This window comes from Dama dama, chromosome 32 (genome assembly GCF_033118175.1).
Source record: "Dama dama isolate Ldn47 chromosome 32, ASM3311817v1, whole genome shotgun sequence".
Classification (NCBI taxonomy): domain Eukaryota; kingdom Metazoa; phylum Chordata; class Mammalia; order Artiodactyla; family Cervidae; genus Dama; species Dama dama.
The window spans coordinates 20758368-20781256 of NC_083712.1; the positions used below are offsets into that span (position 1 = coordinate 20758368).

At 38.6% G+C, this 22889-nt stretch overlaps 1 protein-coding gene across 3 annotated transcripts in view; it reads left to right on the forward strand.

Annotated features, from left to right (window-relative positions):
- TRAPPC11 (trafficking protein particle complex subunit 11) overlaps nucleotides 1–22889 on the forward strand; it is a 36299-nt gene that overhangs the window by 9189 nt on the left and 4221 nt on the right. For all 3 annotated transcript variants that reach the window (XM_061134803.1, XM_061134802.1, XM_061134804.1), the window contains 23 exons: nucleotides 26–125; nucleotides 493–566; nucleotides 2141–2237; nucleotides 4272–4405; nucleotides 5062–5209; nucleotides 7195–7288; nucleotides 8231–8310; nucleotides 8413–8491; nucleotides 8576–8630; nucleotides 8981–9126; nucleotides 9602–9663; nucleotides 9759–9891; nucleotides 10504–10634; nucleotides 11567–11722; nucleotides 13479–13666; nucleotides 13777–13925; nucleotides 14163–14284; nucleotides 15592–15711; nucleotides 16832–16897; nucleotides 17002–17158; nucleotides 18046–18157; nucleotides 21106–21197; nucleotides 22438–22571. In XM_061134803.1, coding sequence (XP_060990786.1) covers nucleotides 26–125; nucleotides 493–566; nucleotides 2141–2237; nucleotides 4272–4405; nucleotides 5062–5209; nucleotides 7195–7288; nucleotides 8231–8310; nucleotides 8413–8491; nucleotides 8576–8630; nucleotides 8981–9126; nucleotides 9602–9663; nucleotides 9759–9891; nucleotides 10504–10634; nucleotides 11567–11722; nucleotides 13479–13666; nucleotides 13777–13925; nucleotides 14163–14284; nucleotides 15592–15711; nucleotides 16832–16897; nucleotides 17002–17158; nucleotides 18046–18157; nucleotides 21106–21197; nucleotides 22438–22571 — 2629 coding nt within the window. The remainder of the gene's footprint in view (nucleotides 1–25; nucleotides 126–492; nucleotides 567–2140; nucleotides 2238–4271; nucleotides 4406–5061; nucleotides 5210–7194; nucleotides 7289–8230; nucleotides 8311–8412; nucleotides 8492–8575; nucleotides 8631–8980; nucleotides 9127–9601; nucleotides 9664–9758; nucleotides 9892–10503; nucleotides 10635–11566; nucleotides 11723–13478; nucleotides 13667–13776; nucleotides 13926–14162; nucleotides 14285–15591; nucleotides 15712–16831; nucleotides 16898–17001; nucleotides 17159–18045; nucleotides 18158–21105; nucleotides 21198–22437; nucleotides 22572–22889) is intronic.

A 22889-nucleotide genomic window follows, 5' to 3' on the forward strand; every position in this document is an offset into this window, starting at 1 on the left:
AATGTTGGTTTTTTTTTTTTAACAGATTAGAAAATGCCTTTTATGAACATGCACAGACTTATTACTACACTGAGATTAGAAGAGTGAAATCTCATAAAGAATTTTTGAATAAAACAACACACCAGGTACACGTCTTTTCCTAGAGGAGGAAATAATAGCAGCATTTTAGAGCAGATTGTTCATCATCAGTTATTTTTGAGGAGATTAAAGTTCTTAAATACTTTGATGTTTTTAAATGGCTTCTGTACTTGTGAAGTTTTTTTTTTTTAAAGCTTTTAAAAATTAATTTATCTTTTGTCCTCTTTGCCCTTAAAGCTCATGAAGATGTACTTTTATAGCCTTCCTAACTACATTTGTTTACTGGAATAATCCTTGAACCTTACTTTCAAATATTTTCCTTCATACTTTTAGATTTCCTCTCAACAAGCATTATTATAGTTTTTATATTTTTAAGAGAAGATGTGTAATGTATTTTTTTTCTATCTTTTTCAGCTTTTATTTGTTAGACATCAGTTCAAAATAGCTTTCTTCAGTGAGTTGAAACAAGATACACAAAATGCTCTGAAGTAAGTTTCTAACCGTTGTCAAACTAGATTTTTCTTTGTGTTAACAATAACATATTAACAGCAATTTCTGAATCACAACCAAACTTTAATTTTTAAAATGTTTATCTTGGTTAAATTCAGGTTCATAATATTCACTTTAATTTTTCTAGAGATAAATAGAATATAATGTTTGAGTTTTTTTGAAAAAATATCCATTTTATTATCAAAAGAAAATTTTACAGTGCGAGAAATTTTTCTGTTCTAATTTAATTAATTTCATGATCTAGAGAAATAGAGTACTAAAATTTTTCTCTTCCTATTGCCTGCTTCTCATTTGTGTACTCAGTAAAACCCTTGGGGTAAGACTGATTTTCAAAGTTTTATATGTATTGAACATTATCTGAATCAGACTGAATGTTTTAAGGTGTGTAGTACGTTTACTCAATTCAACTGTGATTTTATTTTAATTAATTTTGTTTTTAGTTTATAATACCTGCCAGTAGCATCATCTGTTATTCAAAGGCTCTGTTTAGCACTTTGAAGAATAGTTGCAGATGCTTTGCAGTGGTTAGATATTTTATCCCTTTGCTTTTATTTTGCTACACACAATATAGTCAAACATCTCTTTCTAGTTTAACTGAATTTTTTAAGATTGACAGTGCCAGTGTAGCAAAAGGATAAAAACCAGCTTTATACCCTAAAATTGAGGAAGGGTTAAGTATACATGGGAGGTGGAATAGAGAAAAATTATAAGTCAGTCTGTTACTCAGAAGAATATTGCAGAAACCTCTTCTTTTTTCTTTCTAATGAAGTGCTAAACACCAAATCGTGTTTTATAAATCTCAGCAACTTCATGTATAGTTTTAGCTTGTTTTAAAAGGTAGTTTGTTTATTGTCCATGGTATTAGTGAAACACCTTCAATTCTAATTCTGTTCAAAAACAGTGCTGGAAAGAAAGCTGTTACCTGGAGAAGTTAGGCACAGTTTTCTTTGGCGAAGACTGCGATTTTTCTCATTACCTTCTGTCAGACTTCGCTTTCTCTCCCTGCTCTCTCCTTAAGCACTAGCTGCCCTGAGGGTGTCTCCACTGCAGTCCGTTCCCGAGACCAGTGGTCCCGACTTCACGTGGAGAGATGCCTGGGTTTAAAGCTGCTGACCCATCTCTGTCTCGATGGCTCCTTCTTTGCTCATTCAGTGTCTGTTTCTTTGAGGAGCTCAACAGTGATGCTTTTAAAAATTACCTGTATTTTAACGGAATGTTAATTTTGCCATGTAACTCTTGGTCAATTTCCCACTTTACTTTCATTTTTTCAACTTACTTCTTGTCAGCTGCAGACAGATGTTAGTGACCAAACAACCTACTATGGGTTCTGTTCTTAGCGAAAAGACATTGACTCCTCCCACACATAACGAATCAATGTGTCATTTTCCAGGACTTCAGAGACTGATCCCTGTATGTTGTTACTGAAGCTGTTGGATGTTAAGACATGTTGAGTAAATGTCAACTCTGTTATTTCTGGTAATTTTGCTGATAGGAATCTTTCCTTAAAATCAACCAGCATCATGATTAACCACCTTCCCCGTGTTTATATTAGGAATTACAGGACTGCCTATAACCTTGTACATGAACTGAGAGCCCATGAAACTAACATTCTGGAAATTAAAACCATGGCAGGATTTACAAACTACAAGGTAATAGTTCCACTTCCAAGAATAAGGAATATTTGGCTTTAAATATGGGATTGTCCCCTTAAGATTTGAAAATCCTGATGAGTCACTTGCTCTGAAAAGTGATCACTTGATAAACTGTGCTGGGCACTCAGTCGTGTCCGACTCTTTGTGACGCCCCTGGGCTGTAGCCTGTCAGGCTCCTCTGTCCGTGGAATTCTCCAGGCAAGAATATCGGAGTGGGTTGCCATTCCCTTCTCCAGGGGGATAATTGTGTTCTGTCCCATTATGTCCCTTATCTCAAGGGCTGCCCTGGTTCTTGGTTCTTAACAGGCTAATTGTAATGCTTGGTTATGAGCTTTGGGTCCCAGAGTTCTCATTTAGAACAGTTTTATCTTTGTAAAACTCCTCGAGGAGGGTCTTTTCTTTTTAAGTGGGCGTAGGAGACAGTGAGAAGAAAGCTGCCTATAGTACTGAATTTTAAAAGATGCTGTCTATTAGAACTGGGTAAGCCTTCCTTGGTGTAATGGCATAGGTCCAGAAAAAGTCTACTTATTCCCCTTAGAGAAGACTTTATACCTGTTATGTGAGCACTTTAAGATTGTATATGGTAGGAGTAGACACCTCTGGAAGGTAAGAGAGGCTGTGTGTTTGCTTTTCACCTTTCTGCACTCATCTTTTAAAGAGGCTGGCTCTGGGTTAATGATGTGAGGGCAGACAGACACTCAATTCATTACTCGTGTTAAGTGTAGATTGGTACACCTTCTACAGAAACTATTTTTTTGTAATGACTGTGAAGATTTAAATTTGCACATTCCTTTTGACCTAGCAATTCCATTTCTGGGAATTTATCCCACGTCTGTGCTAAGACTTACAAATCACGTGTTTGAGGATATTTATTGCATCTTGTAATAAGAAAAGATTGGAAACCCAGCAGTAAGTGATTGGTCAACGTAAATAACTCCGAACATTGAAATACACAACTATTAAGAATGAGGCAGCTCCGCATATTGAAATGGAATGATATCGAAAATATATTGGTAGGTGAAAAAGTGAGGCACAGAATAGTATATTTAGTGAAATGCTATTTGTATGAAAATAATATTAATAGTTCACATGTAAATGCATGCACATACTTGTCTGAGCATAGACTATACCACAAATGCCAGGATCTGGTTGCCTTTAGAGGGGGAAATTGGATCCCTGAGGGACAGGGATGGATGAGAGATACAGCTTTTCATTTATTCCTTTTAACCTAAAAAATAAAATCAAAACTGCTAATAAGTATGTGAGCTTCCCACGTGGCTCAGTGGTAAAGAATCTGCCTGCCAAGCAGCAGACTTGGGTTCGATCCCTGAAGTGTCCCTGGAGGAGGGCATGGCAACACATTCCAGTATTCTTGTCTGGAGAATACCGTGGTCAGAGGAGCCTGGCGGGCTGCAGTCCATGGGGCTGCAAAAGAGTTGGACATGACTGAGTGATTAAGCCACAACAGTATGCATGTAGAAATAAATTTAGGCCTTGTTTCTTTTTTTTTTTTTTTTCATTTACCCTACATACATATAGATTATTACTTTGAAATAGTATCCCAGAGAAAAATTTTTCAAGGAATTTCTGTAATCCTTCTTTGATACAGAGGCTACTGTGCTTTTATTGTGCTGCACGATATCTTTCACTTTCTGACAGTTCTAAAACTGAAAGTTCATCTGTCCTTTCTCAGTTACCTGTGGGAAATATTTTATTTTTGCCCATCTTTATGCTCTTCACTGGGTTTAATATTTCCTTATGCTATACCTTAACAAAACTCTCTAAGGTATAGAATAGATTCACTACAAATAGTGAGTAATTTTATTTCATTAATCGGTGGGACATAACCTTTTTAGATAACTTTTCTGACAGAGAAAATCAGTTCTGTTGTACTTCAATTCTATTGAACTTCAGAGATGGACATTCTGTAGTTTTTTTAAAGTTAGTCTCAAATTTTATATACTTTTAAATAAACACACTTTTGAGTTTGGTTTTCTTCTTAACTTCAGTGTTGGGTTTTACATCTTGCAGATCTGTAGGTTGTGTTTTCAACACAACACGCCGCTGGATGCAATCGCTCAGTTCCGAAAGCATATTGACTTGTGTAAGAAAAAAATTGGAAGTGCAGAGTTGGCTTTTGAGCATGCAGCATGGATGTCTAAACAGTATGTTTTAAATTTTACTTTCAGAATTTTGTTTTATTCAAATTCTTGGAATTTGGAGGGATGGAGTTAGCATGGACTTTGGTTATAAATCGCACTAAGATATTTGTCAGTAAGTAGGTTTTTAATGATCTAGCATGTTTGGTGTAGTGGCAGATATTGATTCATACAGTTCCTTAATGGGAATCAGCTGCTTACTGGTCCCATCTCTTTCATTCAACACACACACACACACAAATATATCAAGTTTCTGCCATATGTCCAGACACTGAGAATATAGCAGTGAATAGACAATATCCCTACTGATAATGGAATTTGTTCTCTGAGACTGATGACAAAAAGTTGCTAAAATGAAAAATTTCCCAGACATGTGGATGTATGTGAATGGTTGGAGCCATGTTGACATCTGGTTTGATGATACATTAATAAAGACTCGCTAGCATGGGAGAGTTGACTTAGAGAATTTTTCTGTAACCTACAATCACTGTGTGTTAGTGTTTACAAAGCAGTCCCCACAGTTTACAGCTCACCAGTGGCATTTTCTGGATACAGTCTTCTGAGGTTATGGTTTCAGGATGAAAGACTAGTATTAATAGAAGTAAGCTTCTTTTTCTTTTCTCTCTTAAAATTTCTTGATTTCTCCCCCCCGCCCCCGGAAGATTCCAGGCCTTCGGAGATTTATTTGATGAAGCTATTAAGTTGGGGTTGACAGCTATTCAGACTCAGAATCCTGGTTTCTATTATCAGCAGGCAGCGTACTATGCCCAGGAGCGGAAACAGCTTGCCAAAGCCCTCTGTAACCATGAAGTAAGTCACTGACTCCTGTATTACCTGGCAATTAGGAAGTTTATTAACCTTCTCTTGAAAGAGGATAAAGCTGATTGGCGTTCATAATTTTTTTCCAAGCCTTTGCCTATAACAAGTTTTTATTGTTGATATTTTCAGGAATTAGAATTATTTTCAGTTTTAGCCTGAGTACTCTGTTTTCACCTATGAACTAAGCAGACATTTTTCTTTGAAGAACTGATTTTTGATTAGCCATAAGTTAGTGATTTTGACCAGGGAAAGTTGCTTTAAAATAAAAGCCACAGTTTAGTCTTTGCCACACCGTAAATTCATTGTTTTGCAGTTTGAAGGACACTGAGCAGTGTGCTTTATTTTGACCCAGGGGAGAGGATGTCACTGGACTTCTTTCTCTTCCTGGAGTTCTCCTCCATGGGAAACTCTAAAGAATCTATTTAGGTGTATTAATTGCATGGTTTTTTAAACTTGACATTTTATATTGCCTTTCTCTTGCATGTTTATATTTAAATATCAATTACTCCATAAGCACCTTTTAAAATAAAAATATGGTATGTGTATATGTGTATATACGTAGATAGAGACACTTGCATTCATATAGTTATATCAGTTTATTTTCACTTAAAATCTCAAAATTCTTCTCTGAAGATAGGTGAATTTAAACAGCAGTGCTACTTAAAAAGCTGTTCAGAAAACAAAATAATTTGCATATTAGTACTTTAAATGTTTGAATTTTTTCCCCTTTAATCATAATATACCGAGACTATTTTCTACCATGTTATTTGTATATGATGTATAATTTCATTGAATGGTTTATATTTTTAAAGTTTGCCATATTATCATTTGAGCACAGTATTTTAAAACGCCTTGTCAGAATATGTGTAAACAGGCATTTGCAAATACTGGCTGGAGTGTAAAATGATACTTCTGTCGAGTAATTATATTTCTGTCAAGTAATTATAAAACCATGCCTACCTTTTGACCTGGAATTTCATATTCAGGAAGCCTAAAGCAGATAAGGGATCCTAAGAGATAAGTTTTAAGAGTTATTTATAAAACTGTTCTGACAGATTTATTAATCATAGTACAAAATAATAATAATGTAAACAACTATAGGGAATCTGTTAAAATGTGGAATAGCAGGCAGCCATGAAAAATAATGTTTTGGAAGAATATTCAATGATATGGTGAGATACAGGAAATGTCTTTAAATGAAAAAAGGAGGTTGAAAAATTATCTCAGGTGACAACAAGTAAACATTCACATATAAAATCTGGAAGAATAATGCACACACTGTTAATAGTGGTGGTAGGTCTACAGGTAATTTAAATTTTTAACCTTTTCCTTTTGGAAGTTTTCTTTATTTTTCAACAAAACTCTTATTACATTTTGGTTTCAGAGGGGAGAAGGTTATTAAAAAAAAAAGGAAAGCAGCATAAATTTGTGTATCCTGGTGCCAAAAATATCCTTCCTCCACCAATACCAGGACTTAATACACTTGCGATAAAAGAAAATCATATCTTTTTAAAAAAACTTCTGATAACATTTTTATTTGTACAAAAATATATATGGTTTAACTATCAAGTTTCATTTGTAATATATTTTTACTGGTTTATAAATAAAAAGAAAATGTAGAGAAGTTAGTTATTATGAGATCATTTGTTAGAATCAGGTTGGTTTATTCAGTTTTATTTTTATGAGACTACCTGACCCCTCCCAGAATTCTTGCCTGGGAAATCCCGTGGACAAAAGAGCCTGGCAGGCTATACCAAGGAGTTGGACACGACTTAGCGACTGAGAACTCACATACAATATTAAACAGTTTTTGTTTAATTTTGTGAAAGTTCAATTTGTGTTAAAATAGTCACAACTTTGATATTTAAATGTGTGGTTTGTATTTATGAAAGCTTTTCTATTCTGACAATGATTGGGGAAGAGTTGGTTAGTGACGGGTTCTGTAAACTTATTCAGGGTTGTGTTTTAACTTACAGGCTTCTGTAACGTATCCCAACCCTGATCCCTTAGAAACACAAGCAGGCGTCCTTGACTTCTATGGACAACGATCATGGCGACAAGGAATACTCAGTAAATAATTTTTCCTTTTTCCTTTTTTGTCAATCTCGAAAGGCAAGAGATTGCTATCATAATTTTTCCCTTGGCTGCATTAGTATAACAAATTATGTTGAGGTAGAAATATTTGCTTTTTACGCATTCTTTAAAATTGAAGTACAGTTAATTTACAATATTGTGTTTCTGCTGTCCAGTAAAGTGAGTCAGTTATACATATACGTATATTCAGTCTTTTTTAGATTCTAAACATTTTTTTAAGATTTACTTTTTAGAATGTGTTGTTTCTATCACTGCATCTTAGAGTAACATAGCTAATGATGTGATCAACACATTTGGACATCTGTTGTCTTAAACGAAAGAATTTAGTAAGCCACGGTGGCCAATTTTTAGATTTGACACTTTAAAACATTACTTGTACTACCTTAAAAATAACTTCTCTGCATCTTTCTTGTTTTATACACACTTAATTGGAGCAGTTTCTGTGGCCGTTAAACCTAAAGTGTTAAGAAATCATTTACTTTGGGGGAGGATGGATACATGCATACGTATGGCTGAGTCCCTTCCGTTCACCCGAACCTGTCGCAATATTGTTAACTGGCTCTACCCCAATGCAGAATACAAAGTTAAAAAGAGAGAGATTATTTACTTTGGTCTCTAGGAAATGTATTCTGTCTCGAGAATGATATCGATACCACTTTTTTTTTGATACCACTTTTGAGGTGGTCGCTTCCACTGAGCAGAAGGGTGTTGAGCTCAGCATCGCTCCGTTCAGAACGGAGGCCGCACCGAAGATTCCGTGCGATAGAGCCGCCTCTCAGACTCTTCAGAGTTCTAGAATGTTGAAGAGTCTGAGGTACATTATAGTAAAGGACTGAAGGAGTGTACACATCCAATGTCCCTGTGAAGGATTTGTGTTCAATGAGCTCTCCGAAATGGGCTGTGTCCTCTCTTACACAGGTTTTGATCTTTCGGATCCCGAGAAAGAGAAGGTGGGGATTCTAGCCATTCAGCTGAAGGAGAGAAGTGTTGTTCACTCTGTGAGTTTTCCTTTGTTTTTTTCCCAGCACAAACTGTATTTTCAGGGAAAACATGAGATTATTTTTATTGGAATGTTTCACACTTTTAATCTTTCCCAACAGGAAGTAATAATAACTCTTCTGAGCAATGCCGTTGCGCAGTTTAAGAAATACAAGTGTCCAAGAATGAAGAGTCACCTGAGTATGTATCTCTGACATGCCACTACTTCATGGGACTTTTGAGTGATTTCAGAATAGTTTCATACAATCTTTTTTTCCTTTATAGTGGTTCAAATGGGAGAGGAATATTACTATGCAAAGGATTATACCAAAGCTTTGAAGTGAGTCCTGTTCACTATTTTTGTAAGCGTTCTGATTCCCTTGCAGCTAAATGACAACGGAAATTTGTATTGGAGGATTTATTACTTCTGTGTTTATTCCCACTTCTGTTAAACACCATTTCTGTGATTTTTTTTTAATTTCAAGTAATGTCTTTTGGTACAGTCCTTTACAGAGTCTTAGCAAACCTCACATATATTTAATGTGAAAATACCTGTTGAACTATTTCAGGAAGATTTTTCTGAAGTTTATATAAAACGAGTAAAGCACTTTCTTTTAGTTTCTCCATGAACTCTTCCTACCCTACCTCGTGAGGCTGGCTCGGCATGTCTGACATGTCGTCCTCTATCAGGTTGCTAGATTACGTGATGTGTGATTATCGGAGTGAAGGCTGGTGGACCCTGCTCACGTCTATACTGACCACGGCGCTCAAGTGTTCCTACCTCATGGCCCAGCTGAAAGATTACATCACTTACTCCCTGGAACTCCTTGGCAGAGGTAATGACATCCTTTGAGTAAAATCTGGAATCCTAACAACTGCAGAGCCTCTTTAAGCTTCTTTTAAATTGGAAGAATCATTCAGTATCAAATATCTGATAGTACTTGTATCACCCGCCGGTCACTTTGCTGAGAGAAGGGGTTTATACTTTAATGGAACTTATGGTTGAAGGTCTTACTGTAGTTGAGAAGAACAGATTTCTTCTGCCTTACTTTTCAGACCATGGCATAAAATAATTTTTCATGTAAGAGTTCAAACTCACATACATAAAGTTTGAGGCTAATTTAGAAAGCTGAGCTGTCAGTTTTCTGGAATTGTGCTTAGCCATCTTAGAAGAGATATTTACAGTATTTTAATACCTGTAGGGAGGGTATTGGGCTTACTTGGGGTTTACCCCCCTAATAACCTGTACGGGGTCACAGACTTACTTGCCTGTCTTATAGTTCTGATTTTTTTCTTCTTCCTTCCTATTAGCTTCAACGCTAAAAGATGACCAGAAATCTCGGATAGAAAAAAACCTCATAAATGTTTTAATGGTAGGTTGGAACTCTTTATATATAAAATCTGTATCTGGATATGTGTATTTTTTTTATAATTAGCTGAACAAATGTTTAACTCCATGTTGGTGCAGAATGAAAGTCCTGATCCTGAACCTGACTGTGATATCTTAGCTGTGAAAACTGCTCAGAAGCTGTGGGCGGACCGAATCTCTCTGGCTGGCAGCAATGTTTTCACAATAGGCGTACAGGACTTTGTGCCATTTGGTGGGTAACCAGCATCTTTAGTATTATCTTAGAGAAGTTGCCCATTTTCTAAGAAATAAATAGGTTCAGAATAATAAATACAAAGTCAAAGAAAGAATTTTCCAAATGCAGTCATTTTGTAGATAAACTGATTTGTTTTCTTTTTTATTTTTTTTTACTTTCGCCATCGACATACAAGAATGGTCAGAATTTTAAATACTTAGTTTAGGTCTTAAAATTTTCTGCTGTGTTCATTCTTAGTTCAGATGTTATTTGAAACACATTTGAAAAGACAGTTATTTAAAAGGTTTATGCTTTCCTATCTAGGCAGGTGGTTTGAAATAAGCTAAAAATAACAAAATGGTTCTTTTTTCTTTAAAATCATATGTCAGTTATATTTCAGGAGCAAGCATGCTTTTAAAATTAAAGAGCTTTTGGAGGTAGAGTTCATTTAAATTTTTTTTAAAGAGTGAACTGCATTTATGTCTGTTGAAATGCTTCAAGTTCAGGAGTCAGTTAGAATAACCAGTAGAGATGTTTCCTTTCTGAAGAGCAGATGTAGGTCGGAGAAAAACATGCGTGGGGCTAGCACGTCTGGTGGAGTCTGACTTGGCCCGTTTGTTTTGTTTCTAGTGCAATGCAAAGCTAAGTTCCACGCCCCAAGTTTTCATGTCGATGTTCCTGTGCAGTTTGATGTTTATCTGAAGGCTGATTGTCCACGTCCCATTCGGTTTTCTAAACTCTGTATTAGCTTTAATAATCAGGTAATGGTAGCTTTTAATCTGTTTTTTACCATGTATGTATTGTATTGTAACTTGCATTAAATAAAGTAAAATGAACTTAGTGAATTTTAGGTCTTAGTAGGTTTCTCACTAACAAGTGTTTGATAAAGTCTATCTAAAAATAAGTGTATTTATAATTTTCAATTTCTGTTTCCGCAATGCAAGTTTTACAGTTTTCCCATTCTAATTTTTGTTTTCACTTCCTGCTTAGGAAACCTATGAACTTTGTCTGTACATAGAGAAAAGTTTTATAATATGTAACTTGAATTTCAAGATATATTCAGAATGAATGTGATCAGATTTTCAAAATCATTTGTTTTATTCTAACAGTATTAGCTTTTCATTATAAAACTGTTATCTTTTTTATTTTAAAGAAATGAAAGTTGAATAGATGGATATAAAGTAAATATGTAAATGTGCTCTTCCAGTTTCATTCCTTTGGGGGCATCACAGTTAACTTCTCAAATAGTTGAAACATCGTATAGCGCCCATATATAAGCAGCTTTTTTTCTACAGAATTGGGATAGTATATTTCTCACATTTGAACATTTTTGTAGTGTGATGTAGGCAAGTGCTTGAGTACATTCTGTTTCAGTTATACGTCCACTTCTAATTTTCTGGTGACCCAGAAAGTACATTGAGCTGTTAACCGGAGAGCATTTATTGAGAGTTTCAATATTCTTAGCATCGTGGTGAACCTGAGAAAGTTCAGTGTATGTCAACCCCATTAAAACAGAAGCATTTTGAGAGCAAAGGCAGGAGCATGCCTGGGTCACTTGAAGATTAGTATGTTTTATTCAACTACAAACCATTACCCAAGGATTCCTTCTGATTAATTGGAGAATCTTAAAGCAAGAGCATGAAATTAATGTGTAAGAAACATAAACCATGATCCTCACTCTTGTCTTTTTCAGGAATACAACCAGTTCTGTGTAATTGAAGAATCATCCAAAGCAAATGACGTTTTAGAAAATTTGACTCAAGGCAAGATGTGTTTAGTTCCTGGTAAAACAAGGAAGTTTTTATTTAAGTTTGTTGCAAAAACTGAAGATGTAGGAAAGAAAATTGAGGTTAGTTACAAAATGTGTTTAAAAAATATTTTAAATGATATAAGTAATAATGAATATACATCAGAAAGAATTCCAATAATACTTAGGTTTATTAAGTTAAAAATGAAAATCTTCCATTTGCATTTACCAAGGGAAATCATTCATTACAGTTTTTTGATAGATTTCCTTTCAGTGAGAATATATTATACATAATATTTGATAGTTGGCTTTAAATTGCTAGATAGTGTTGTGTTAGACATCACTTCCTGTTAACACATGAGACCAACCTTATTTTTAATGCCTGTATAATCAGTTCAGGAATTTTAAACTATATATATCATGTGTATCTGTGTGTATATATTTTCTGTAATGTGGGCTTCCAAGTGGCACGTAGGTAAACCATCCACCTGCCAACACAGGAGATGTAGGAGACCTGGGTTTGATCCCTGAGTCAGGAAGATCCCCTGGAGGAGGAAATGGCAACCCACTCCAGTATTCTTGCCTGGGAAATTCCATGGACGGAGGAGTCTGGCGGGCTACAGTCCATGGAGTCACAAAGAGTCGGATACAACTGAGTGACTGAGTGCAAGCATTCTATAATGTAGCAATTATATTTTGTAAAGTACAACATAATTCACGCTAAGGTGTGATACCATTTTGATGTTTAAACATTGCTAACTGCACCTTTTTAAAAAGATAGGTACTTTAAAGGATTCATTTAATGTAGATAATTAAAATGTCTTTCAGAAATATATGATGAAACTCATTTTTATTGAGCATAAACTTTGGAGCCAAACTCCACGGGTTTCAGTTCCTGCTCTCCAGCTTGCCTGTTTGTGGCCCTGGGCAGTTACTTGACCGCTTTTATCACAGTTTATTCATCTGTAAAGTGGGGATAATAGTGTTACCTCCCTCTTAGTGTTTCATGAGGATTAAATCAGTTAGTGTAAATTTCCTGGAACAGTGATTAGTACGGGGTAAGCCTCTCAGGAAGTGTTGCTTTCCCATGGCTGGAGTGGGACAGGTAAGCTAATCTGAACTTGGGACCATTTCTAAGACAGAAGCATAAGACGGCACCCCCAGGATTCCCATAGCAATTTTTGTGAATCTGTTTATTATATAATCTGTAAACCAGTATCTAGAGTTTTTGCTTATTCATTTAAAAAAATTCTTCTTGATTTTGACTAAACCCCTAATGTTGTGTTTTAAGTTTTTACAACTAAGGAAGTTTTTAAAAACTTTTTACAAGACACCTAAGGAGGCCTACCAGATGCAAGTCAAAATTAACAATGCTATTGAATATATTTGTTAATAGATTTAGTGGAAAGGACCTTTATTCAGTTAGTAAAGCATTTCCTTGCTTGTACTGTCGATGTCATCAGGAAAAGTCCTTGTGGAACTAGGAGTTAGGTTAGGAGGAGGTGAGTGGTTACTGGGACATTCGTTAATTTCACCCAGCAGCCACTGCTTGCGTGTCTGTCCCTCGGGCACCACCCAGCTGCTGCGGTAACAGTGCCGCACTGTCTCGTCTCGGCTGGAGAGTCGGGTTATTGTCCTCGTGTGACGGGGAAGAGGTTGAAACCTGGTGCAGGGTTGCTAGCCGGTGTCCCCGCCGACGGGAGCCTGGGAGCGGGCTCTCCCAGCCAGCGTTCCGACCTACGTGTCACGTCGTGGGTCCCAGGGACGCCACAGCCCAGCAGCCCACCCCGAGACTTCCTGGGAAGGGATGGTGACAAACTTCACGAGGTGGCATTTCTGACAGACCTCCTCCTCGCAGATCACATCCATGGATCTGGTTCTGGGCAGCGAGGCGGGCAGGTGTGTGGTCCTGAACTGGCAGGGAGGAGGCGGGGACGCCGCATCTGCCCAGGAGGCCCTGCAGGCCTCACGCTCGTTCAAACGAAGACCCAGGCTCCCCGACAGCGAGGTCCACTGGGACAGCATCGTGATCCAGGCGAGCACCATGTGAGTCGGGTCTCGGGCCGGTGGTGGAAGGTCATCTCACTTCTTTGAATACTTTGTTATTGTTGTTGTTTTTAGATCAGTTACTCAGCTAGCATTTTTTTTCCCCAAAGGATCATTTCCAGAGTTCCAAACATTTCGGTCCATCTGCGACACGATCCCCCTGCCCTGACAAACGAAATGTACTGTTTGGTTGTGACTGTTCAATCCCACGAGAAGACCCCGATCAGAGACGTGAAGCTCACTGCTGGTTTAAAACCTGGTAAACTTTTCTTTTCAAAATTTCATCTGTGTTGATCCAACACAAAATAAGCATCACAGTATTAACTTGAGGAAATCTCTTTTAAAAATGGTTATGAAAAAAAAAAAAAAATGGTTATGATCGAGTGCTCAGTCTGCGGTGTTGATTTGCAGGACAGCATTTGAATCTTCTGTATTTTTTATTTTATTTTATTTTTGAATCTTGTATTTTTTAAATGTCAGCATTTTGTACTTTCAGGACAGGATGCCAATTTAACTCAGAAAACGCATGTGACTCTTCATGGGACAGAACTGTGTGACGAGTCCTACCCGGCTCTGCTCACTGACATTCCCGTCGGGGACTTACAGCCCGGGGAACAGGTGAACTCGGCCAGCCGGGACTGGAGAGGAAATGAGTTAGGTTGTAGTGTTAAATGTGGAGTGGGTTTTAGACAGCTTTAGCGCATTTTAACAGCACATCCCGAGACTAAACAAGTCATTTAACTAATGCTTATTTTATACACATATTTCACATATTTCAGTTCAGTTCAGTCGGTCAGTCGTGTCTGACTCTTTGCGACCCCTTGGACTGCATGCAGCACGCCAGGCCTCCCTGTCTATCACCAACTCCTGGAGCTTGCTCAAACTCATGTCCATTGAGTCGGTGATGCCATCCAATGTGATCCTCTGTCATCCCCTTCTCCTCCCACCTTCAATCTTTCCCAGCATCAGGGTCTTTTCAAATGAGTCAGTTGTTTGCATCAGGTGGCCAAAGGATTGGCATTTCGGCTACAGCATCAGTCCTTCCAATGAATATTCGGGACTGAATTCCTTTAGAATTGACTGGTTTGATCTCCTTGCAGTTCAACAGACTCTCAAGCATCTTCTCCAACACCATAGTTCAAAAGCATCAGTTCTTCAGCACCCAGCTTTCTTTATAGTCCAACTGTCACATCCATGCATGACTACTGGAAAAGTCATAGCTTTGACTAGATGGGCCTTTGTTGACAAAATAATGTCTCTGCTTTTTAATACACTGTCTAGGTTGCTGATAGCTTTTCTTCCAAGGAGCAAGAATCTTTTAATTTCATGGCTGCAGTCACCATCTGCAGTGATTTTGGAGCCCGAAAAAATGAAGTCTGTCACTGTTTCCACTGTTTCCCGATCTTTTTGCCATGAAGTGATGGGATCGGTTGCCATGGTCTTAGTTTTCTGGATGTTGAGTTTTAAGCCAACTTTTTCACACTCCTCTTTCACTTTCATCAAGAGGCTCTTTAGTTCCTCTTCGCTTTCTGCCATAAGAGTGGTGTCACATATTTAAATGTATAAAATATCTTCAGCAGTTTTTATACAAGGGATTTTATAACAGATGATCCTAATATAGGAAATCCATTGCCTGGTAAAATAACTAAATAACATAAATTTTATAACTTTGTGAGAGAACCTTTCAGTCAACTTTTATTTCCAAAGCAAACACAGAGTTCACAAGAAGTTGAGAATGATAATAGAAAAAAAGATGGTGTGATAATGACCCCACTCTTAGGCTGTGGCAGGAACAGCTGTAAAAAAGTGTTCATGTGTTTTCCCAATTAGTACAGTAAACTCTGGAAGGTGGGAGCATTATCCTAGAATATATATCAGGAGGCAGTCTCTGTAATATTAATTAAAATACTTGTATGTTGTTGCAGCTGGAGAAAACGTTATACTTTCGCTGTGGAACAGTGGGCTCAAGAATGTTTCTTGTGTATGTTTCTTACCTGATCAGTACAACTATTGAAGGAAAAGAAATTGTTTGCAAGTGTCACAAGGTACTTTTTTCATGGCGACTTTGAGAAATACCATATGTGGAGTGTTTTTCTGTTTTGTGTTATTTTAGTTAACCTGTGAAATGAGCAGCTTAGGTGATCATAGTGTCCTTCCAGCCCAACAGAGGAGGAGACCCAGAGATCTGGGGGTTTGTAGTTTGGTCACTGCAGAGAGTCTGGGCTCTGGGCTCTTTTAAAAGTCACTGGGAAACAAAGATAAATAAAAGCTCATTGTTTTGTGAACAGACCCTTGCAGAGGAGATGGAACAGGTGGGTTAAGAGTCCAGACTCCAGGGTCAGATTCTGTTCAGCTTCTGCCTCTGTCACCTGCTAGCTTTGTGGACCGCCACCCCCCTGCCCCCAGCACCGTGGCCCATCTTAAAGCAGCAGTGGTACTGACATTGTTTTCTTGAGTTACTATGAGCATCAACAGTACATGTACAGTGATTATAAGGGGCTTTCCAGGTGGCTCAGTGGCAAAGAAGCCTCCTGCCAACGCAGGGGACACAGGAGAGTAGATCCCTGGGTCGGGAAGATCCCCTAGAGGAAGAAATGGCAACCCACTGCAGTGTTCTTGCCTGGAACGTCTCATAGACCGAGAAGCCTGCCGGGCCACAGTTCACAGGGTTGCAGAGTCAGAGACGACTTAGCACACATGGTGATGCTGTCATATCACATCATTGCTGTTATCATCACCCTCGTTCTAGTCACCTTGAGTCAGAGTGAAGTAAGGGACTTGATAGATCGAAAGAAGACCCAGATTCTAGGCCTCATACCACTAGCTTCATGGATTAAGGCCAGTTGCTAAATCTTTAACTTTTGGGTCCTCGTCTGTGAAATGGTGGTGATGCCTGCCCTGCCCACTGTTGCCAGATCCTGCCATAAAGAATGTGTGAGAAAGCGCTCTGCAGGGTGAACTGTCACACAGCCGTAGATGCCTTGTTAGAAGTGTTAACTTGGACTCTCTACATAGGTTTTTACAAGTATTGTCTAAGGGAAAGGTCCTAGTTTTGTCATATTTAAGTTGGGATTCTTTATTGATCAGTAATCGATTTGTGTTCTGTAATTTTCTTTTGTTAAGACTAATAAAAGCCATCGATGTGCCCTTTCGGTTTCCTTGCAGGATGAAACCGTAACAATAGAAACAGTCTTCCCATTTGATGTTGCAGTTAAATTTGTTTCTACAAAGGTATGTCCTGGGAAGCATATTGGAAATCACTTGATAGAAATTAACAGAAAAAAGGAAATGGGTCAGTGTACTTCCTGACAGACCTTTGTCTCCACCTGCACCAGTTCGAGCACTTGGAAAGGGTTTACGCGGACATCCCCTTCCTGCTCATGACCGACCTGCTGAGTGCCTCGCCCTGGGCCCTCACCATCGTCTCCAGTGAGCTGCAGCTTGCTCCCTCCATGACCGCTGTGGACCAGCTGGAGTCCCAGGTGGACAGAGGTGCGAGCAGAAGACAGTGGGGGGACAGTTAGCGTCATTTACAGTTGACCTTGTTTTAAAGGATCGGATTCTTGATACTCTAAAAAGTGACTAAGAAATGTACTTGAAAATACGGTACTTTTTCCTGTTTGGATTTTTAATAGATTGTTTTTTTCTAATTAGTTTTTAATTGATGTTTACTACTGTTTACAATTTGAAATGGGAAAAGGTGTTTATCAAAGAAACTTTGGAAAACAGAAAAGTAGACAAATTTTTTTTTTTTTTTTTAGAAAAGTAGACAAATTTTCTAAATCATCCAACTAAAACAGTTTATAGAGGAGATAATACCTTTCTGGTTCAGGGTACTTTGGGCTTTCTTGTATTTCTTAAAAGGAATAAAAACTAGTTTAAATGTTAGCCCAAGCAAAATTGTGCTCAACTGGATTATAAGGGCAAATATTGTGAGGGAAAAAAATCACGATGTAGTCTTAAGACCAAATATGTGTGTGGGTTGCTCAGTCGTGTTGGACTGTTTGCGACCCCATGGACTGTAGCCCGCCAGGCTCCTCTGTCCATGGAATTCTCCAGGCAAGAATACTGGAGTGGGTAGCCATGCCTTTCACCATGGGATCTTCCCGACCCAGGGATCGAACCTGGGTCTCCTGCATTTCACGCAGATTCTTTACCACCTGAACCACCAGGGAATCCCAAGACCAAATATAATCAGGTTATTTTAGTTGCTCTGGTTGTCTGTCTTCCTTGAAAAAGTCATTTAACCTCTCCAAGTCTCTATAGATGATACACAAAAAATTGATAAGGTGTCCTTTTTTTGTTACATTACGTGGATGTGAAGCCCTCTGTTTATAGATGAGATGGTTGTGGAGGATTATAAAGTCTCTGTCTTGCAGTTGTCTTGCAGACTGGAGAGAGTGCCAGTGAGTGCTTCTGTCTCCGATGCCCGTCGGTTGGAAATGTTGAAGGCGGAGTAGCAACGGGGCATTATATTATCTCCTGGAAGAGGTAAGACTGTGTCCACCCTGCCTTTTCTCCGTTATTTGCGTCATTCTCGTGCCTTTTATTGTGCGTCACTGTCGGTTATGGTTGAGCGCTTCTGCCAGCCTGTAGAACAGGCTAGAAGCTACATGCTGCCACTGACCATTTGTCAAAAACACAGATTGATAAGGATAACTTTCGTTCGTGTTTGTTATAGTTTGTGATCTATATACTGACGAGATTTTAGCCAAATTCTGATGACGGGACCAGTGAAAGCATTAGGAGAAACTGCCCTCGTTTGCAGTCAGTAGGACTGTTTGCACAGAAAACCCAAGGGGATCGACAGATTATTAGAATTATAGTTTCAGCAAGACTGCTGTGGATATAGCATCAGTATACAAAAATCAGTTGTATTTCTATATATCAATAATAAACCTCAAGGCAAAGTACTTTTAAAAACAGGTATCATTTATGTAATAGCAAAATGATGAGAAACATATCTAGTAGAAGATATATATTACCTTTATGGAAAAAATTATAAAAATTTAAAACATTCAAGGAAGACCTAAAGAAATGGGAGAGGTACAAAGTAGTCTCTGATAGGACTTGGATAAGATTTAATATTATAAATTGTCGATTCAGTGTAATTTCCTTCAAGATCTCAGCAGCTTGTTTTGTTTCTGTGGAACTTGACACTCTCAGGTCTAAAATTTGTATAGAAAGGTCAATTGTCAGTAATTGTCAGAATTCCTCAGAAGAGGTACAGCTAGGCAAGAGTACTTAGCCATTCAGATTCTAAGACTTCTTGTAAAGCTACAGTGGTCATCACTATGATGTGGGCTCAGAGAGATGTATAAATAAACCAGTGGAACAGAAGAGCACGTCTAGAAATTGTTCCACAGATCCACATAGAGAAATTACGTTTCATAGCAGTAGCATTGTTATCACTGGGGGGAGGATGAACTGTTTTATAATTGGTGGTAAACAACTGAGTATTGACTTGGGGAGAAAATGGGATATCTGTTGTGCATTGTATATGAAAATTAATTTCAGATTTATTGAAGTTCTAATTGTAAAAAGCAAAACTTTACTACTTTTAGGAGAAAAATAAGAATCATTTTATGACTTTGGTGTAGGGAAGAATTTCTTTAAATAAGACACTAGAAGTATGAGCCTCTAAAATTGATGAATTCGATTTCTTAAAGTTAAGTTTTTCAGTTCATTAGAAAATGCCATGAAGAATGTGAAAAGACAGTACAAAGTGGGGAAAGCTACGTACAACATCTGAAATGAACAAAGGATTCGAATTCAGATCAAGAACTTTTTCAGATCATTAAAAAGAAACATCTAAACCGCAAGTTGAGAAAAATACTTGAGTAGGCATAGTGATCAGGAGACGCTGAATGGTCAGTAAACACAGGGGAAAGGTCAGCCTTACAAGTAATCTGAGATGTGTGTACTCCCACTACTTGGCAAAAATAAAGAGGTTTAACAATGCAAAGTTTGTCACGAGGGGAAGTATAATTAGAACGCTGCTCTGGAAGTCTGTTTGGCAATACCTGGTAAGCTGATGACTATGCCATGCAGTCCTAGAAATGATTCAGACATACAGGAAAGGGACATGGGTGGGAATGTTCATAGCAGCACTGTTTATAATGAAAAACTAGAAACAACCTAAGTGCCCACCAGCAGGAAGTTAGGTAAACGGTGGCCCAGTTGTACAGTGGAGTATTATATATCAGTGAAAATGAAGACAGCTATCAGCCTGTTAGTGTTAAATGAAACACAGCAACTGCGTCTGTTCAGGATGTGAACAAACTGTGCAGAATTGGAAAACATGTAAAACATATGCTTCCTAGGCTGTATGTATAATTTGGAAAAGCATAAAGAAATAACCCAGAAATGATGGATGCCAAATTCAAGCTAGTAGGTACTTTTGGAGCGGAGGGTTGGGGGGGGGCAGTCCAAGCAGGAATGGGTCCACGAGAAGCTTCAGCCCTGTCATTATGTTCTCTTAGACTAGGAGGTGGATACATGGCATTTCATGTGTTATTTTCTTGTGTGGCTTAATTATTTTATAAATCTTAAAACTAAGTATTAAAAATAAGAAAGAAAAAGTAATTTTCTTAAAAAAAATTAGCTTGTCTTTCTTTCCACATTCCTGAACTTACCATGTTGATGTTTAGCTCAGTTCACATTTGTAGGCGTTAAAACAGTGTTTTGGAGGCACTGTTTGGTTGACTCTGTCATGTCACCGTAATACCATAAAGACGCATCTGTCTTAAGAGTGAGGGGTTGGCTGTGTTTGCCCTTGGCGTCTGCTCAGTAGTGTTTGGCACTTTTGAAACAGTGCCACCTGTTTCATCAGGTGCCACCTCTGCACACAGGCTCTTCCCACGGGTTGTCAAGAGAGTTGCAAGCCGCCCCTGTGGGTCCCACCCTGACTGTCCTGCAGGAAAAGTATCTGACCATTTCATAGCGTTACTCACTCTATCTCAGTGGCGTTGGAATGCCACTGTGTCGGCTGATAGTGAAGTATTTTTAGGTCTTCAGTCTCTCCTGCACACCCCCAGCGCCATCACAGCAGCGCGTGTCCAGTGGCCTGGCCCCTCTGGGGACGGTCCCCAGTGTGAGGAGGCGGCGTGTCGTCAGTGACACCACCCTGCTGCCGACTGAGGACGTTTTGCTACCAGAACGCTGGGTTAGATGGTGTTCCATGTGGTGCAGTTGACTTACGTTCTGACGTAATGAGTCCTGACTTCATCACTGAGACCAAACAGCAGCTCGTTCATTGGACGTTCTCAAAAGTGGGATTGGAAAAGCTCCTGCTTCACAAACTCCTTCCATTAACCCTTTAGGAAAGGGGTCATTTGTATTTGCTTTGTAGTGAGTTGGTGAATAGCCATGTTCCCTGGTTTTGACGCATTTACTTCTTGCATGAAACGTGGACTTAAGTGGCTTCTCTTCTGCTGTAGGACTTCAGCCATGGACAGCGTCCCGGCCATCAGCACCGTCATCACCCTGCCCCACGTGATCGTGGAAAACATCCCTCTCCACGTGAACGCAGGTGACCCCCGCTCACATTGTATTTGAGCTAAGGAATCCAATGAGAATATTTATTTTAGCTTCTAAGATTTTTTTCTAACTTTCCCCATTACGAGAAATGCCTGCTATTTACAAAAAGGAGATTGTGACCGGTCTTGTTTTATCTATACCTCTACACACCCCTCCTGCCCTCATCATTTTGAAGTAAGTGCCAGGATGTTATTTCATCTATAGAGATTTCAGTATGCATCTTTAACATCACTGGCTATTTTTCTAAACATAATCACAGAGTCTTTATGATAACTTTAAAAATTAGCAATAATTTTGCATTATCAAATTCCTGTGTTGAAATTTCCCTAGCTGACTCTGAATGTTCTTCATAGTTTGTTATAAGGCCTTGCATTGCTGTTGATTGGCATCTGGTGTCTAGACTCTTAAACTCCCTAGGCAGGCAGGCAGCCTCTCCCCTACCACACTGCCTCTACCCCACCACCAACTCATCTACAACCTTCACCGCCCCCCTCGTTTCCTTGATGTTCATTTGTTGCAGAAACTGTCCTTGTGTAAAGCTGCTTACAGTCTGGATTTGCTGACTTGCATTGTATCATTTTTAAGTATTTCTCAGCCCCTATAAATTAGTAGCTAGATCTGTGCGCGTGTGCGCGCTCAGTCATGTCTTCGTGACCCCATGGACTGTAGCCCGCCAGGCTCCTCTGTCCATGGGATTTCCCAGGCAAGAATGCTGGAGCAGGTTGCCATTTCCTCTTCCAGGGGATCTTCCCGACCCAGGAATCAAACCTGTGTCTCCTGCATTGCAGGCAAATTCTTGACCACTGTGCCACCTGGGAATCCCAGTTAGATCTCTAGTCTTGGTCAAATTCAGGTTAAAGGTTTTGACAGAAATACATCAGTTTCCACCAAGGGGCCCATAATATCTGTCATCCCTTCTCGAACCATTGTTGATATTTAGGGAAATTTTTTGTAGGCTTAAGAAATTATTCCTAAAAGGTAATTCAGCTCTTGGTAGCCAAGACCCTTTCTGAGCCAAATCAGTTGTAGAAGGACTTTGATTCTTCTTAGCCTGCTTTATCATAGCCCTGTGGCTATTTTCCAATCAGAGAATTTTCTTATTTAACAACAATGCAGTGCTCTCATTAATTTAAACACTTCCATGTCTATGGAATGAAATTTATCTACAAAAGGAACCCATGAATGGTGAGCTTTGTTGTTTTTTTTAACCAAGAGAAATGTCACCTCTGCAGATCTGCCATCGTTCGGGCGTGTCAGAGAGTCGCTACCTGTCAGGTATCACCTGCAGAATAAGACGGACTTAGTTCAAGACGTGGAGATTTCTGTGGAGCCCAGCGATGCCTTCATGTTCTCAGGGCTTAAACAGGTACAGGTTGTATCTGACGGGGTTGCTTGTGAAGACACAGGAGTGTGGCCAAAAAGTGGAGAGCTGTCAGAAATGAGTTGATAAGTTTGACTGTGGTCCCTCTTGTTTTGATAGTGGTGAATCTTAAGTCACTTTTGAAGATTAATTACAACTTGCTGTAGAAGTGGGTTAAATGGGCCACCCTTTCTTATTGAGATCACGTATAGAGGTTCTTTCTCCATATAAAATAAGAGTTCACAAATCCTTGGACAATAATAGAATCCCTGAAAACTTTTAAATATTCCTTTTATTGCTAAGGAGTTTGTGTGTGTATTTTTT